The 18,470-nt window shown below is 34.4% G+C and overlaps 1 protein-coding gene and 1 non-coding gene across 3 annotated transcripts in view; both read right to left on the bottom strand.

Annotated features, from left to right (window-relative positions):
* Nucleotides 1-203: 203 nt before the first annotated feature.
* The window catches only part of DEK (DEK proto-oncogene), a 28,682-nt gene continuing 10,415 nt past the window's right edge, over nt 204-18,470 (bottom strand). The window contains exons 7-11 of one of the 2 annotated variants that reach the window (XM_033114798.1): nt 17,908-18,096; nt 6,046-6,181; nt 5,561-5,709; nt 2,168-2,236; nt 204-1,709 (exon numbers count right to left, since the gene is read on the bottom strand). In XM_033114798.1, coding sequence (XP_032970689.1) covers nt 1,698-1,709; nt 2,168-2,236; nt 5,561-5,709; nt 6,046-6,181; nt 17,908-18,096 — 555 coding nt within the window. In that variant the 3' untranslated portion in view covers nt 204-1,697. The remainder of the gene's footprint in view (nt 1,710-2,167; nt 2,237-5,560; nt 5,710-6,045; nt 6,182-17,907; nt 18,097-18,470) is intronic. The other variant, XM_033114799.1, reaches the window with a different exon arrangement.
* On the bottom strand, nt 13,843-13,953 carry LOC117027930 (U6 spliceosomal RNA). Its single transcript, XR_004424042.1, has one exon. It is a non-coding gene; the product is annotated as a U6 spliceosomal RNA (small nuclear RNA).

Below are 18,470 nucleotides of genomic sequence, written 5' to 3'. Positions count from 1 at the left end.
TTGTGAGATCACTTCTAGTTTTCCCAGGCGATTTCTTTGTAGTGTACTTACCTAAAACTGAAAGTGGTCAGCTATCACTGAACTCTCCAAATTATATAGGCTATGGGGCTAAATACATTTAAAAACTGTTCTGAAATCCTCACATAAAGGGAAAATGCTATAGAAACCTGTAAGTTAAGACATCAAATAGAGACAAGAGCATTGATTTATTTTTATTGACGGTTTATAGGAACAAAATATTTAAAATCAAAGGCCAATTCTTAGGTCTCATTTAGTTTATTCCATTCATTTGTATTCTCTAATGTCTTTATCAAGAAACAAGTCAAAACTGAAAATCCCTGTTAACAATCAACATATTTTTGTTCTATGATGCAAAGATTTTTATTTTAAACACTCAACTGGTTTGTCAAAGGCCTAATTCTCTCATAAGCAGCATGGTTTACTTTAAAATTCAGAGCTTATTTAATAAAACTGATTAAGACAGTCAATTTAAAAGACAAATTAGTCTCATTCAGGGGTGGTCCATATGTTGATCACCTAGAATCCTGACTAGCCAAAACTTAAAACCCAATAGCTCTAATTCCACAATACATTAAATTTCTTTAATGTTAAAAATAAGTCTGTTATCACTTTTGCGAAATACTTTGTCAGAGATACCCACTATTGCCTACACAGTATCTTCTGGCATTGCTCCTGGTACTTTCTGTCATAATTGTAAAGATGGCCAGGTTCCCTGTAAATATCAGCATTTTATATGGGCAAAAGCAGTAAATAAAAATCAGTCATTTATTATAAGCCAAATGTACATAATCCTACTCTTCTGCAAAATCCTGAATTTTGATGTGTTGATTTTAGTCTATCCTTAATATAAAATGTATCTATAAGACACTTGCAGAGTTAACACTAAAACTACAAATTGATGACACTTTCAAGGTAAAGCAGAGAACTATCTGTTCCTTCAGTGTTTTCACTGAATTCTGACTTTCACTGCTCCGTGATACCATCTGGCTGAACACTGACACTTCATAGTTTATAGCTGTAAAGATACCTACCTATGAGTTTAAAAATTGATCTGCACAAAAGAAATTAAAAAACTTTATATACAACCATTTTTTTTTTTTTAAATACAAAAATAACATCTGTCATTTTGTCATGCTGACAATTTGACATATACACATGCAGGAGAAAAGTTCCAATTTAGTCATCTGGACAGCTGAAGCTTGTATATTATTAATATGATGAACACACAATCACTGAGTTTTTACACTGACAGAGATGTGTATTCAAAATATTTCATATACTAAATACTGCAATAGTCTCTGCATGTATAAATGCCAGTCATAATAGTTTCTGTTCTACTTGATTAAAAGTATACCTTAAGCTAGTAAGTGCACTAAAAACTACAACAGTTCAAGAATCTATGATCTTATATAAAGAAATCCAAAATGTACAAAATACAACTATAAAAGCAAGGAACAATTACTGCCATGCAAAATTTTAAAAACTAAAAACTGCATAGAAATGCAATTTAAAATGGCAAACTCAAATATACGTTAACACTCAAGATAAAAAAAGTTAGCAGTAAGTTCTATCAACAATGCTTGCAAGGATTTAGAAAAAGAAATACATTCTCTTTGCTGGTATAATGGTATAAATCAGATCTTTAAGTCCATGGAACAAGTCATCTGTTTCTGTCCTCAAGAAATTAGCTGTAATAGAAGAGAAACATTATTTTCCCATACCCAACATACAGTATTAGGTAAACATAAGTCTAAAGACCTTTTAATTTTAAACTTTTGAGACCTTGGGAAACCAGTTGGGATCGATATAAATTATAGCTACTGTTGATTTTCTCCTGCCTTTGATTGGGAGACAGAAACGTGTTCAAGTAGTTGTATAAGCGCCTCTGAGATGCTCAACTACCCATATAGACTGTGAGCCCACATCTCTTCATCTGAGGTCAGATTTTGCCACTAATGTTCAGGGCTTTACTATTAAGCTCTAAAATGGGAATGAAAAGAAGTATCTTTCCCCATGTATTTTAAGGAAACTGGAGGATCAAATGTAACATTTAGTCATGTATTTTGAGAATATGTGGTATCTGATATACACTTGTCTTGTATGTCAAAAATGATCAAAATTGGAAAAGGTGGATGGATATATTTACCTCTTTAACAGTCGTTTTTATGAAGCCCTTTCTTTCAGTTAAATCATAAGCAGGATAATTTTCATATACCTGTAGTGAAAAGGAAAAACAATGTTAAAAGTAGATTTAAAAATCAAGTAACACTTTATCTTTGGTTGAAAAAGAAATGCATGTATGTACAAATAGCTGCATGTACGTTCTAACAGTACTCTGGTTCACCAGAAAATTCTATTGCAAATGAGTAGTTTAATAATACTGTATATAAAGCAGAGAATAAACTAGCATGCAAACATTCTCAGTGTTTAAAACTGGGAATATCAGCTGAATTAACAACATGGGTGAGGAAAACATCTACAAAGATCTTAGCTAAATGAACTAAGTTTTTGTTATCTGTCAGATATTTTTTAGAGTTATCCTCTTATTTTCTTTTTACATCATGCAACGCTACTTATGATTCCTCAACTTGAACTCTAATGAACTTCAGCCCCCACTCCTTGCTCAATCCCCTCCCTGAAGTTGAATCACTGCGATCCAGTTGGTCTCCGGAGCCCTCTACTCCTAAAATCTTATTCTGACTTTCCCACTATTTTGTCAACTTGATACCTGCTGCCTGATTTCACAGACACTTCTAGTCCTGACACCATATGCACCCTGCTGGCTTCCCTTCTGCAGTGTAGTTCAAGGTTAGCAAACTTTCTCTGGCAGACCACATTAGTAAATGGTTTCAGCTTTTACAGTGAACCGCTTCTGTCACCACTACTGAACTATGTATGCAACTATAGCATGAAACCTGCCATAGACAATACTTCAATGAATGGGTATGGCTGTGTTACAATAAAAATTATTTACAAAAACAGGTAGTAAGATGGATCTGGCCCACAGGCTGTAGTTTGCCAACCCCTGCAAATATAGTCAGTCATTTACATTGACTCTAATTGTTGGTCTCTTGTTCTCTACGAAACTCCAAACCTGAACCGGTCTAACTACCAACTTTTCTATGGTTAAGTCCACAGGAAAGATTGCTGTGGGAAAATGTAACAACTCTGAAAAGACTGGTCCCATTAAAGTTCATGACATTCAATGTCAAAGCCTTCCCATCAATCCCAAGTATCTCTAATCAGGTCTTTCCATTCCTGTCAATGGCAATTTCATCCCCTTACTCAAGTGTCCCATACTCCTGCTGTCAGCCAAGAAACCATTATGATGAATTCCTCCAACTTGCTGACATACCTTTTCCTCTAGTTTATTTGTATCTGGATTCATCAATATTCCCTTTCCTTTACCTCTGCAGAGAGCCATCCCTCAATCTTCCCGGATCTTCAGCTTATGCTTCTTTCCCAGCACTATCCCTTAGCCTAACACATGCTTGCGCTTTCTCTCGACCCAAAAATTTTTATCAACTTGTATCCACTCCTTCATCTAACTATTATTTCCCTTCTAAAAGCAAGCTGCTTCAAAGAGAAGCGTTAATTCATTCACTTTCCTCACTATTAATTCTCAATCCAAGGGTAAATAATCCTTGCATTTATTGCCCCTCAAAACGGCTCATATGCGAACAATTATCTCCTAATTGCTGAGTCCAAAAAAATCCCTTAAGTCCTCCTCATCTGATACGTCTACATTAATAATCCCTTTTAAAAATTATATAAATGTATTCACAAAACCATTCAAAGGGACAGAACTAGTCTCCCTTCAATTTCCCCTCCATTCTGCGCTCATCCCTCTCCCCTCAGAGGAAACCAGTTATCAATTTTCTGTGTATTCCTCCAGACCTTAAAAAATGAGTTGATACATAAGTGTATAAATTATTATCAGCAATAGTTTTTCTGTATTTACATAAATGGGGTAATAGTCTATATGTTTTAAATTTTTGGCAACACCTGGAAGGTTTTTCCATGTTCTTTTGAACTGCTACATAATATTCCAAAAATATGGATGCACCAGTTTAATGATTTCCCTATTGATGGCCATTTAGGTGCTTTCTGATTTTTCTTTTTTTCTTTTTTGTTATTAGTTTCAGGTGTACAAAACAACACAATAGACATTTACCCCTCACAAAGTGATAATCCCCCGCCCCCAATTTACTACCCCTCTGACATCGTATATAGCTGTTACAATTCCATTGACTCTATTCCCTATGCTGTACTCCACATCCTGTGACTATATGTATATTATAGTTGACGTTCAATATTATTCATCTTCAGCTTCAGGTGTACAGCGCAGTGGTCAGGTATCTGATTTTTCAATATTACAGACATGCTAAATATTACTGTAAATCATTTTGTGCAGATGTAATTATGTCTTTAGGATAGACCTAGAAATAGAATTACTAGGTTAATGGTATTTGCAATTTAAATTCTAAGTTATTACCGCATGAGAGAAGGTTTCCCTATATCCTTGCCAACCATGAAAACCGTTACTCTTTATAACGATTTTGTCTTGCTACTAAGCAAAACTATCTCCTTTTAATTTCCATCTTCCTCATTTGTAGGGTTTTTAAGTGTTTTCATCTGTTTACAGGTCATCAAGTTTTTTTCTGTGAACTAACTGCCTTTCCATAGCCATTGTCCCATGTTAAGTTGATTACCTTTTCTTAGTTGGCACTAACCCTTGAAAATGTCTCCTCTCTTGGCTTTTACACTACACTCTTCTGTCCTCACACATTGTACTCTACTTACTAGAACAGTTGTCTCTTTATCAACCCCACTGGACTGTAAGCCCCCTAATGCCAAGTAATGGCTTCTCCAGCTCTACCTCTAACATCTATCCTAAGGCCTGACATGTAGTAGAGGCTCAGTGAGGGCTGAGTGAATAAAGAAAACAATAGTTAATGTCTTTAAAAAGTATAGAACATTTTACCTTTGGTACATTTCAAATTTTAATTTCGTTTTACCATGAGAGACTAGATTTTAAAATCTCCCAGTATTAATGTAGGGTATGGAATCTCTATGGAACCATATTCAAGACTAGATCATTTTATTTCCAAGAAGTATTAGAACTTCACAGAAGTTTGAGCTAAGACCCTAATCTATAACATCTCATTTATTATAGTAACACTAAAAATGAGGTGGTCCATGAGATTCTGCTTTTTTAAACTAACACAATCTAAAGACGCATCAATAAAAACAATTTCTAGATCAGGAAAAGAATGTTTCCTATATAGTTTGGCATGTGTCACTTTATTCACTGTATACATTTAATGTTATTTATGAAATAGCTCCAAAGGGCAGAGGCTTTGACTGTTTTATTTAACATGGTTCCCAGCACCTGTAAGAGTACTTGACATACAGTAAGCTCAGTAAGTATATATGTATTCAATAAATGAATGCATATAAGAATCTGGCTTCAAATTGAGGGATGGGTGAGAGAAATTTTCAAATAGAAGCAAAAGGATCTAAGCATCTGTCCAATTACCTTTTTACAAATCTGCTTCATTGTAACTTCCTCCAAGTTAGCACTGGCCAATAATTTCTTTACTGTTTCCTTTAACTCTTCATCTGTAGGAGGTTTCTTCAATTTTTTAATTAAAGGTTCATCATCTGAACTATCCTCAGATTCACTTTCTAAAAGTAAGATATTTTATTATATGAGAATAAAAAATTTTCTTACACAGCAAAGTAAATTAGCATTCAAGACAGATTGGGAAGAATTCTATAAGCATTCATCAGATTCTCAAAGGGGTAGTAGATTAAAAAAAAAAGTATAAATCACCACTATAAATTACCTATAAAACATACATTGAATTTTTGTCAATTTTGGAAAATTATAAACTATAAAAAACTAGTATACTACTTTATTTCCAATGTCCTTTGCAGTTTACCTATTTTCTATACACTTAAAAACTTACAGCATCTAAGTTATATCTTTAAATTGCTGAAAATGTGTAATTTTCAACATACCTTTTTTTGAACTGTTTTGATTCTTCTTGGTGGTGCTGCTATCTGCTTTCTTCACATTAGCACTCTTTACAGATTTTTTACTTTTAGAAGTGGCTTTCTGTTTAGGCTTTTCTCTTTTAGATGTCTTTTTTGGTGGCTGTTGTAAAGGAAAGCAAAGTACATACACTGATGAGATTAACTGCCATCTCTCTACTCCTCCCTCTACACCCCTCAACAATATTAGAGAAAAAAGTAATGTATTCAATATCACTAATAAAAAGGTATTACTAATTATCAATTTGAGATGAATATGCTCAACAAACTTAATTTTATGCCAACACAAGATTAGTCATGTGAAATCAAGAATCAAACACTAAAAATAATAGATGCCCACATTTATTTCACATTAGATAGAAAACATATGTATTACCTCACTTAATCTTGAAAAACTCTTAATATAGGTACAGGTATAAATATTCCGTTATTTACTGTCAGTCTCTTACACCTAGTAGGTAAATTCCATAAAGACAGGGATTTTTTTGGACGCTTGTGTTCACTGATGTATTCCTCACTCCTAAAACAGTGTATGGTGCATAGTAGTTGCTCAATAACTATTTATAAACATATGAGGAAACTAACGTTCAGAGAGGTTTTGTCCAGTCAAATAATTAATAAAATAAACTGAGATTCAAATAGATCTGACTCCAGAACCAGTTCTCTGAAATACTAACTCATAGCTGATAAAACAAAAGCAAGGAATATAACATATGGACAGATTAAAACAGCAAAATTAGTTTCTAGCTACTTTGTCTCAACCAGGGTCTATGAAATTAGGAAACATTAATTCATTTAATTAACATTTACAAAGGTAAAAGCATCCTAATAAGCAAATATCCCAAGATATCTTTAAAAATCTCACCTTTATACAGCAAAAATACTACAAATTCACTGCCCCCCCCCCAAAAAGCCGAAGTGATTTACTGAAAATGCAAAGTATAGGGGCCAGCCTGGTGGCTCAGGCGGTTGGAGCTCCCTGCTCTCAACTACAAGGTTGCCAGTTCGATTCCTCGAGTCCCGCAAGAGATGGTCGGCAGCGCCCCCTGCAACTAAGATTGAACACGGCACCTTGAGCTGAGCTGCCACTGAGTTCCCGGATGGCACAGTTGGTTGGAGCGCGTCTTCTTAACCATAAGGTTGCCGGTTCGACTCCCGCAATGGATGGTGGGCCGCGCCCCCTATAACTAACAAAGGCAACTGGACCTGGAGCTGAACTGCCTCCACAACTATGATGGAAAGGACAACAATTTGACTTGGAAAAAATCCTGGAAGTACACACTGTTCCCCAATCAAGTCCTGTTCCCCTTCCCCAATAAAATCTTTATAAAAAAAAAAAAAAAGAAAAAGGAAAAAGGAAAGTACACACTTGAGAGGAAAGTACAAGCGAACTCAGAACTATGCGTTGCAAATTCACTTTTAATATACTGTTCCTCCAAATGTTTTACATTCAATTTCTGATTATCATAATTCAACCTTTTTTTTTTAAAAGACACTGTGTCGAATTTACCCTTGAGAAAGTGTACAGACCAATCTGTTCCAAAAGTTAAGTGGGCTTAGGCTATTTCTAAGTGCAGTTCATCGGATTTTAGTGTCTGTCTGTCCTCTTGCTACACTGCCGTCACTGTACATACTTGGATTATACAAGCCTAGTATCACCCTGCACTACCTCAATAATATACTGTTGGCTGGGAACTAGCTAACCTATCTAGTTTAACTGCTACTAAAAATTGCATTTAAGAGGTGTCAAGGAGCTGACATGCTTCTAAAAGCAAAGTATATGAGCTTTACCTATGGAGTTTTGCTATTTAGAAGCCATTTTTACTTATTTCCTAATTCTCAGGTGTTCTAGATAGTGGGGGGTTTGCTGGAAAGGTATCAATGGTTCATCACAGTTTTCTGTGACTAACAAACTAAGTTTTAAGTTTATTAATCATCCACCTAATTCATAAGCACTACATTAAAAAGGGAATATTAAAAATTCATACGTTCTGTTGATGTACTTAATATACAGAATAAAATAATCACTATTATATATCACTCTTTAGTCAAATCTGGACTTGTAAGAAATTAAAATATTTTACAAGAAACTAAGTCATTACAGAAAGGGTTGGAGAGGGTAAACAAGGGATAAAAATGTTATTTATAAACATTACTTGATCCCCAATCAAATCAGGTAATTAAAAAATACTTCCATAGCCTTTTTTCTTTTAACTTAAAAGGCCTGAGTATAAGGTTCTCATTAAAATATTTAAAGGCACACATATTATGGCACAATTTAAAAACCTCCCAAGTTGGGAGTAGTAAGTTTGAAATTTGCAGTAATAAATAAATGATAATCAAGCCACCTCCATAAAATGTTACTTTGTACAAACACATAAAGAATTCGGGGCAGCTGTTCTCAGTTGGTTAGAGCATTTAGAGCACGGTGCTCTTAACAACAAGGTTGCTGGTTCAAGCCCTACATGGACCACTGTGAGCTAGACTGAAACAACTTGACTTGGAGCTGATGGGGCCTAGAAAAACACTTAAAAAAAATTAAAACTATGCTTCTTTCTATATTTAATATCACCATCTAGAAGGGAACAGTGTTCTATAGATTTTTTAATGGACAATTAGCCTCTTATCTATTAACAAAAAAACTGCAAACGTACTGTTACAAGCACTATAGATACAGCATAATAGGTAGGAATGTGGGCTTTGGAGACAAGTAGCCTGGTTTCAAATTCTAGCCCGAGTACATCTTTGGTTCCTAGTTTCCTTATTTACAAAATGAGGTAAAATAATAGTAATTATGGTTTTATGGGGAGTAAATGCATTAATACACAAAAGTACTTTTAATGCTGCCTAGCACAAGAAAACAATTATTTGCTATTATTTCTATTTCTTTTGTAAAGAAATTCTTTCATTATGCAAATATAATTTTCTCTGATAACTTGGGAAGTTTATAAGTTTTCTTTAAAAGCAAGGCAGATATACAGAATAGATACATAGACTAAAAGCAGTTAGACAAACTCAATGACACCTGTGTTAACCAAGATACATCATGTTTATTTCATTACAGTCTGGGAGATAAGACTGGACCCACAAACATCTAAATCCCTGTAATAACAAATTATGTTATTTACTTTGAATTTTACTTATCTTTAGTTATCAGTTACAAATTATTCTGTGACAAATTAAAGGCAGGAATTCAGTAAAGTATCTTTTTTAAACATAAATACTGGCATAGGGAAATAGCAAAACCTGCAGAGTAAAATAACTAAACTGTAGAAACATACACCTAGGGGTTTCATCTTGAGCAGAGGCAATCAGATAACTGATTATGTGCTTTGGTCTTACAGGTATTAAAAAAATCATTATGAGCTGCCCTAAAGGTAAATTAGGTATAGGAGGAATAGGTAACTATGGAGAATGTTTGGCAGGTAAGGCAAATATGGGTTATATGGTTTTTGGAGGTAATGGAAAGTGGCCCTGGGAGAGCTGAGAAGGGATGTTAAACCATGCCCACTCAAATCTTACCGTTCATGAACTTTCAAATCGTCATTACTTTTACTCCTCCTCCTCTACTTATGAAAATCTTACCTTCTCTAAATCTTTCATACCATCAATTTGATTAACCCATAGTCCTACAATATGTGGCCTACAATTCATTTATGCCTACTTTATGGAAGGTATTGAGAGGCAGTGAATAAGAACACAGGTTTTAGAGCTTAATTTCTTTGTTCAAGTCCTGACTCCACCATGGACTAATTCTGCATTCTTAGGCAAATGCCTTCCCTGAGCCTACTTCCTCATCTGTAAAAAATAGGTAATAATACCAGACTTTGCCAAATTTAACACCCTTTCCCCCACATTTTTATTTCTCTAATATTGGGGTACATTTTAGTTTACATTAAAACAGGCATTGTAGAGTTGATGAACTATGGTTATAGCTAGAATTTTTCAAGCATCAAATGTGTAAATACATATATGGCAGCAGAGAAAATAAACTTTTAATGTATGCACTTTTATTAACCTTTAGTTATTTACATGTCTGTTTTCTCACCACACTGCAAGTTTCCCATGAACAGATTTGACAATCTCCTTGAGAACAAACATCTATCTTATTTAGCTGTATCTGTCCCCTAACAACTAGAAATGTTTGGCATAAAGTAGCCACTTAAATATTTCCTGTCATGTTCCTTTCTGTATCATTCGTAGGATCTGGTTTACCTCTACTCAGGATGTGGTTAAAAATGTAATTAAAAGGAAAAAAATGCATTTGTATAGTACTGCTTTCACATCTATCTTACATAAGTTAGAAAAAACAACAACAAAAAAAACAGAAACAAAAAAACCCCCAGCAAAACAAAAAACCCTGAAAGATAAAACAAATTATTTCTCATGAATGAGGATAATGTATCTGAGTAGTTAAGTAAGCGAATTAACATTAAGCATTACAGCTTAAGAACCAAGAACTTCGATTAAGTCCAGTGTGTCTCATACTAATTTCTTATATTAATAGAAATGACTACCCCACCTGTGTATTTGTTTAAGCCAGAGTTGAAACTACTGAACTAAATAAATACTACTAATAAGACAGTGACACATAACCTATTCATCATATTGTTAAACTCAACTCTTTTTCCATTACATACAAATGTTACTAGTGATAACACAAAATAAAAAAATGTTGGCAGGGAATATAGTATAGAAACAAAGGACATCCAAACTCTGCATTAGGGCTGTCTTTGAGTTTACCCCCAAACTTTGTATGGGCTCCAGGATCCTTTCTTTAAAAAAAAAATAAAAAATAAAGTTTTTAACGCTAAAATTGGTGTAATCTAATTTTGTATAAATAGTTTTCTGCAAACACCTTTTTTTTGCTATGCCAACTTCTCCTGCTTATCCTTCAAGGTTCAGATCAAATGGTTACCTCCTGTGAAGGTTCCCTGCCTGGACCTGTGCTCCCCACTTGCCCTAGAAAGAGGTAAATACTCCTCATCTTCTCAGCTTCCACATTACCTTGTCCACACCTCTTTTTAGCTATGTTCTACGGTACTTTTTTCTCCTAATCTTTGACCTCTCTCCTCCTACCAACTAAACTGAACTGTGTAAGGGCAGAGACCCTGTCTTACTTGTTTCTTGATCTCCAGTGCAGAGCTTAGAACTGGCATTTAGTTGCAAGTAATTATTTGGAAAATTGGGATGGGCAAAGATCCTTGGAGACTACATAACTTTTAAAGATCTATTACAACTCCAAGGTTCTATATTTCATTAGAATCCCTCTGCTTGACAAACTTTTTGATTTTTAATGTCACTGCCTTCTGGCACAATTTACCAATATATACTGATTGTACATTTAAGATAAAAAGACTATTAGATCAAATCATCAAGGGTGGGGCCTTGGCACCTATATATTTTAAAAGCTCCACAGCTGACTTACCTATAAACCAACATAAGATGAGAGATATATTTAGACTAGATCTGTCACCAAGCTTTTTCTATAAATTGCCAGATAGTAAATATTTTAGGCTTTCCTGGCTATATATGGTTTTGTTATTGCACGTTCTTCATTTTTCGTTTTCTACAAATATCTTTAAAGTGGAAACACCATTCCCGGCTTGCAGGTTATACAAAAATAGGCTACAGGCTAAATCTGATATACAGACCACAGCTTGCCAACTCCTGGTCCAGATTATGAATTATTGGAGATATATAAGGAAAAGACAATAACCAGATAAAGCAATCAATAAGGTAATTTCCCAAGTTATAAAGTTTATGTCAATAGCTTTTAGCTTTAAGTTTTTATAAGCAGAAATTTACACTCATACTAACTTTCCTAAAGCTGTTGCTTAAAATCAAACTTGGATCTAAATCTACATAGAGAATTCTGAACACAACATTACATGAATTTAAAAGCTCTGGAAAGAGTAGTAGACACATTTTTGAAATTAAAAAAGTTTTTCAAAAAACACATTTTAAAAAATCATTATGTATTATATCCTCAAAGTACAAAAATGACTCTCATGGAGTCAAGGCTAAACAAGATGCAAGACCTCAAAGTACATGACTCTCAATAGCTTCTTTCTCCTCCTTGTGTGTACCCATAAGTGCTTAACGAACAAGTGGTACTTCTCCACAGTAGTCTGTCAGTTCCTGGAAGGCAGAGGCCATCTCTTTTTTTCCCCACATAGCAAAGTGCTCAGGTGGAATAAGACAATCGTTTTGAATGAATGTGAATGATGAATCTATCCCCAAAGATTTTTATTCACACAACAATAAAGCCAAACCAAGCTCATTGGTTCTGCATCTGGCTTCAATGTACATTATTCTAGCTTCCTCTCACTGCTTTACTTCTAAACACACTACCTAACCACAAGCAGGTGTGTTTGTCAAGTTACCCTGTACTTTCCTGCTCCCCATCTTTGTTCACATGTCCAAATTTCCTTTCTATTTCCAAGGTCAACTTCAATTGGTACTGCTTCCATTTCCCCCCAAAGCATTCCCTCATCTACAGATAGGCAGATTCTCTTTTTTGAAATTCTATATTAACTGTCACTCAAATGGTATTTTGGGTAGAAAATATCTTGTTATTCCAAGAGCACTTAGCACATCCCCAATTTACTGAACTGAGCAATAAAAAAGTGGTCATATTAGAAACCAAGTACCGGTCCCCTATTTTAAGTCTCGTTTAAAATCATTCTGAAAATGTCAGTAATTATATCAACACATGATGTAATGTAAAATTATAAAGGAAAAATGTTGGATGTATACATGATAGTTAACATCTTTGTTATTTAATCAAACAGGAGCCAAGACGTGAGTCTTTTAACAAAATGTATGGGGAAAAAAATTAGGTAACAACAACAAAAAAAAAAAAGAATAAAGAAAAGGCTAGTTTCCAAATTGTCATGGGTTTATTTTTAAGATTCTGGCTTGCTATTTTTGAATATGCTGAGTGGTTCAATCAGGACCATGCAGTATCGTATTTTTCATATATTTAAAGGAAAATTGACAGCTGCCATTAGTTTTAGATGGTACAATATAGTATAATCTAAATTTTTAAAAGATTAATAACATAAATGTTTTAAAATTTGAAAGGGATTTTTCATGTCTCTGACAACCATGAAGGTATAAAACCAGAGGAACGACACAAGCACTTTTTGAAGGAAGGCAAAAAAAAAATCTTGGGAGAGAAGGCTTACCTATCTTTTATAGGCAGCAGGGCTCTTTGAAGGAGGGTCTCCAAAAAAGACGCCTGTCACAGAGCCAGAATCCTGTCCTCACAGCAGAAAGGTTGTACTGGGTGAACAGATGAAAATAAAAATTAGCTTAAAATACACTATCCTTATAACAACTTGGCTGAGAAAACTCAGGAGTGCCAAGAGTAAAGAATGTGCAAACCTCATTTTATTTCACAAAAGATTATGAAAACAAGTTTAAATGTAAATAGATTTTATTATAGTGATTATTCAACTTTGCCTTCCAACAAAAGGTTTAATAGTTTATATGGTTTTGTAATCCCTCTGATCAAATTATGAAATGGGAGTAATTTTTATTTTTTTAGAGCATAATTAAGGACTAATAAAACTTTCATAGTCACTCTTCTACCACTACCAAATAATTTTCCAAATGGTCCAAATATGTTTACCAAAAATTGTAACTGAAAGTTTCTCTGATTTGGCAAACATTGTACAACAGCCTACTCAACATCCAACTTTTTATTTGCTTCTCGTATGCAGGCAGGAAAGCTAACAACTGGATCTCACTGCTTTTTTTTTAAATATGGAACGTTTCATGAACCCACGTGTCATCTTTGCACAGGGGCCACGCTAACCTTTCTCTTCTGTATCATTCCAATTTTAGGATATGTGCTGCTGAAGCAAGTACCTCACTGCTTCTCTTTTAGCTAGAGGTGACTACACAACCAAGTTCTGGCCAATGCAATATGCATGGAGATCTCTGGTAAAAGGCATCCCTTCCAGGGCAGAAAAAGGCAAGAATATCACTAGAAGAAAGCCCTTTGCTGTTTCCTATCTGAAACAGGGATTCAACGCCTAAAGATAAACCAACCATTTTGTGAGCATGAGGTTAAATGCCACATACAAAGATGGTGGCTCAGAAAGAAAGATGGTACCCAAATTCTGGATACCTTTCGTGAGCTGCTATACTGGCCCAGACTGCTTGGCTATGGACTTCTTCTCATGAAAGAAAGGAGCTCTTGTTTGGGACATTATTAGTAAGGTTTGTAAGTATTTACAGCTGGCGACATTCCCAATACATATTAGAATATTTAGGAGAATTCTCTACTCAGAAAGTAAAATTCCAGTTTTATCCTTTTTCTAGAGAAAAGAGTGTTATAAAAAACACTGGGAACAAAAACTACAGAAGTAGTAGATAAAAGGAAAAAAAGTATGCTTTTAAGGGTCTAAAAAATTATTAGACTTGTTTCCTCCAACCTGGGAAGCACTGCTTCTCCTTTCTTTTCTCTGTACTCTCCAGTAATTTCTGTGTGTCTAAAGTCTAGTATCCGAATGACATGCCTAAAACATGATTTAATCTCACTGGTTCATTTTAGAAGAATTCCCCTAAAGATGCTAATTCAATATGGGACCCAGATGATTTTCAATGTAAGCTGACAGCAAATAACTAAACCTGTCATTTTTCTATTCTCTAATTTTAAAGAAACTTCATCTACCAGTTTCTTCCTGGTTCCAAATAGCTCTCCTTCAACTGAAAATATCCAAAAGACAAGATGATAAAGAAGTTTAAAACAGCTGTTTTATAAAACAATTACGACCCAATTCATTCTCAGGAAGAAAACCTTATTTGCATTAATTCCAAAGAAAAAGAGAATTAAAAACTGCTGTGAAACACTCACTGCACATCATAGAAAGATACAGGTACAGAGAACTTCACACAAAATATCTTAGCAATTATGTTAAATATGAGATATTTTCTTAAGACTTTTAAAAAACTGCCAGTTGTTTTAATTATGCAGTTTTCAGTGATTTCAGTTCTACATTTAAAAAATAATAAATTTACTTATAAAATAAGTATCCTACTTTTTCTCAGCTAAATATGAAAATTAGCAGGTGAATGATAATATTCAACTTCACGTAACTGGCCAACTAAAACTTGAACTGGAGTTTTGCTTCAGTAAGATTTCTTAGACTTCAGCAATATGGTATAAATTATATAGTCCAAAGCCCTTAATTTTCAGAGGAAACAAGAAAAGGTAAGTTAGTCTTCATAGTTATTTACTCCAAGAACCTAAAATAGAATGAGAAGCTGATCTTAATGGGGAGAGGCTTTTATTTATCAAAGAAAAAAATCACTTCAGTAAATGAACATAATATTAACTTAGTAATTTTCTGTGAAAAAAAATCTGCAAAAAAATTCCATCTACAGGCAATCCACCGTTTTCCCAATCAATGTGCAACTCTTCCTTATGTCCTCTTAGAAAAGAAGTTCTTTCACGGTAATGACCAAAGTACCTCCATTTATGATGTCCCTAATGAGGTTTCCACTTAACTGAGTCTTGAAAAATGGAAGCATAAAGAAAAACAAAGTTACCATAGAAACACTTTTTCTCCTGCTAGCACTTAGCTTTCAAAGGCAATCAGAGCTTTTCATAGAAATGGAATCAGCAGTAGTTTTTGAGGATAGCCCTAAATATGAAACAGTCTTTAAAGAAATGAAGAGTATAATACCTATGCTTATTGGAAAATTTATTTGGGGGAAGGGGGAAATCATTTCTCAGTCCAGGTTTTGCTGGCATTGTATTTTATGAAGTCTTGCCAGTATCAGCCCAAGCAGAAAAACTGAAGTAGAAAATAAGCATTATGATACAGCTTTTATATTGTGTAACTTTATATACTTGATGTTCATAAAAGCATTTTTGTTTGCCTTTCTCCTCAATTATTTTCATCATTTGACCTGGGTTTCAAGCAAAAGATCCTCATTTATGGCACTGTAGAAAAAAGGCTTTGACAGTTTTACTTGTGATCATTATCCAGTAACCGATATGGTTATAAATCAGGGGTCGTCTATATTCACAGACTTCAACTAACTCCACTTAAAACAATGGCGCAATAATCTGAAAAGTAAGAAAATGAATAATCTTTCTAAATCCAATCTTCTGTACTTTATTAATAATAGGATGACTGGATTTAGAAATCCTATATATGCTAAAAGGTCACCCTAAAACTAATGGCAATAGGAGCAGCTAATGATTACATAGTACTTGTGCCAAGCACTGCTCTAAGTGCTTTAAATAAAGTCTTTGAATACAACCCTGTGAGTCCAGTACTATTATTATCCCCATTTTACAGATTGGAATCTGATAAGAGTTAAAAGTAAGTCGTCCTGAACCCAGAAAGTTTCCAAAGCTCATGTTCATACTCATATTGTCTCTAAGAAAAAATCAGGTGTTTATATTCTATGACAACTTTTTATGCTTTAATTCTGCCTCTAGAAAAGTTTTAGAAAACACAGTGAATACACAGAGTAGATAACCAAAAATTTCTTGAAATGAAGAATACTATTACTGCAAAATTTTCACTATTAAATATTCACATATAAGTAAACATATTTACCTCCCAGATGTCCTTAAAATCTATTCCATAAAAACCTTAATGCTCAGATTACTCATCTTCCTTTACACCAAAAATATATTGATATCTATGAAATACCCTGCTATACTTGTAAGTCTTTCAATTATGAAGCATTTCATACTTAGCTTTATAGAAGTCTTTATCAAATTTGACATTAAAACAAGCATGGATTTTAAATACCTAAAGACAAATATACAGAAAATATACACATATAAAATCAGAGTTTACCACATCTTTATACTCTCAAATCCAGTAGTTATCAACTGGAGGTGATTTTGCTCTCCCCAGGAGACATTCGGCAATGTCTGGAGATATTTTTGGTTTTCACAACTGGAGTTTGGGGGTTATGCTACTGGTACCTAGTGGGTGAACATTCTACAATGCACAATACAACCCTCTACAATGAAGAATCATCTTGGCCCAAAATGTCAAACACATTAATTCAGTCCCTAAATAAGACAAGGTAGTATATTACCAAAATTACAGAGCAAGTTCTGACCACTGAAGGGGGCACCAAAGCAAAGTAATCTACCAAAACACTGTTAACAATAGGAAATCATTTCCTTGTACGTACTCACCATCTACTTGACTGAAGACACCCATCAAGGAAAGAATCAAGTTAACCCTTTAAATGCTTCAGCAGCTCTTCCCTTCCTGAAGTTTCACTTTGGAAATTAAATATTCTCAATTTTACAAAGATGTGCCCAAGTAAAAAACATCAGGCATCCCTTAGTGATACAAAACTTGCCCACCAATCAAATAAACTTCAAATGCTGTTATTTTCATTAAATAATCCGAGTTGAGAAAAAATGGTGGTCCTTAAACCCCTTGCTTTTTGCATAAAACAGATTAAAATAATTCAAGACCATCAAATTATTACTGTACTGTGAAAAATTTCTCAAAAAATCTGTTCCTTTGTCTTCCTGTTCAGGATATGCACTCCTCCCTGTCCCTTCCCTTCCCATTTGACCTACTCAAGACCCTGCTCAAATCCAGTCCGCATCAATCTCACTTTTCCAACTCTTACACTCTGATATAGTAACAAAACTGAAAGCTTAAGGGAAAGAATTTATACTTAACTATTTTTGTCTTTGGAATTAAAAACAACCAATATGGTACTGATAGTTCCTAGAATCTGTTTTCTGGCTATACCTATTATGTAGCAAGAGTATTTACCTCTCCCCATGGAAAGAAATGGGGTGTGGGGGGAAACAAACCAACATTTTACCTCCTCTTCACTTTCTTTATCTTCATCCTCGGAAGTCTCTTCCTTGTTTTTCTTTTCATCTTCATCACTGCTGGATTCATCTGACAGAATTTCAGGACACTTGGTTCGCTTAGCTTTCCTTGCCATTCCAGAACTGTTCCGTTCCTTTTTGTTGCCTTTGCTAGAAGTTTTTTTAGATTTTGGCAATGGCTGCATAAAATAAAGATAATACCAATGAGGTATTATATTTCCAAATTAATCAACTGTTTATGAAAACTACTTCTCAATTCTTGTTCCTGTCTCAAGAAATTATATTTCCAAGCTTAGCAGCTTTAGAGAGAATAATGCATCTTTAACTTAATGTGTCAAATTAATCTTTTTATCTGAACAAATACCCTTCGTGTGTATTCGAAACACCTAGGCAAAACTCTTCACAACTGTTTAAATATGCATTCTACGTTCTAGCATGGGGGACTAGAAGCCCAAGTACACATCATGTAAGCTCAGACAGCTGGGTACACTTCATCAAGACAGTCTTTTGCGTTAGACTCATAATTTATTTCATTCCTTTAAGCATTAGCACT

This window comes from Rhinolophus ferrumequinum, chromosome 9 (genome assembly GCF_004115265.2).
Source record: "Rhinolophus ferrumequinum isolate MPI-CBG mRhiFer1 chromosome 9, mRhiFer1_v1.p, whole genome shotgun sequence".
NCBI classification, from domain to species: domain Eukaryota; kingdom Metazoa; phylum Chordata; class Mammalia; order Chiroptera; family Rhinolophidae; genus Rhinolophus; species Rhinolophus ferrumequinum.
Note: the sequence above shows the minus strand (reverse complement) of the source record. Positions and strands in the feature narration are given on the sequence as shown.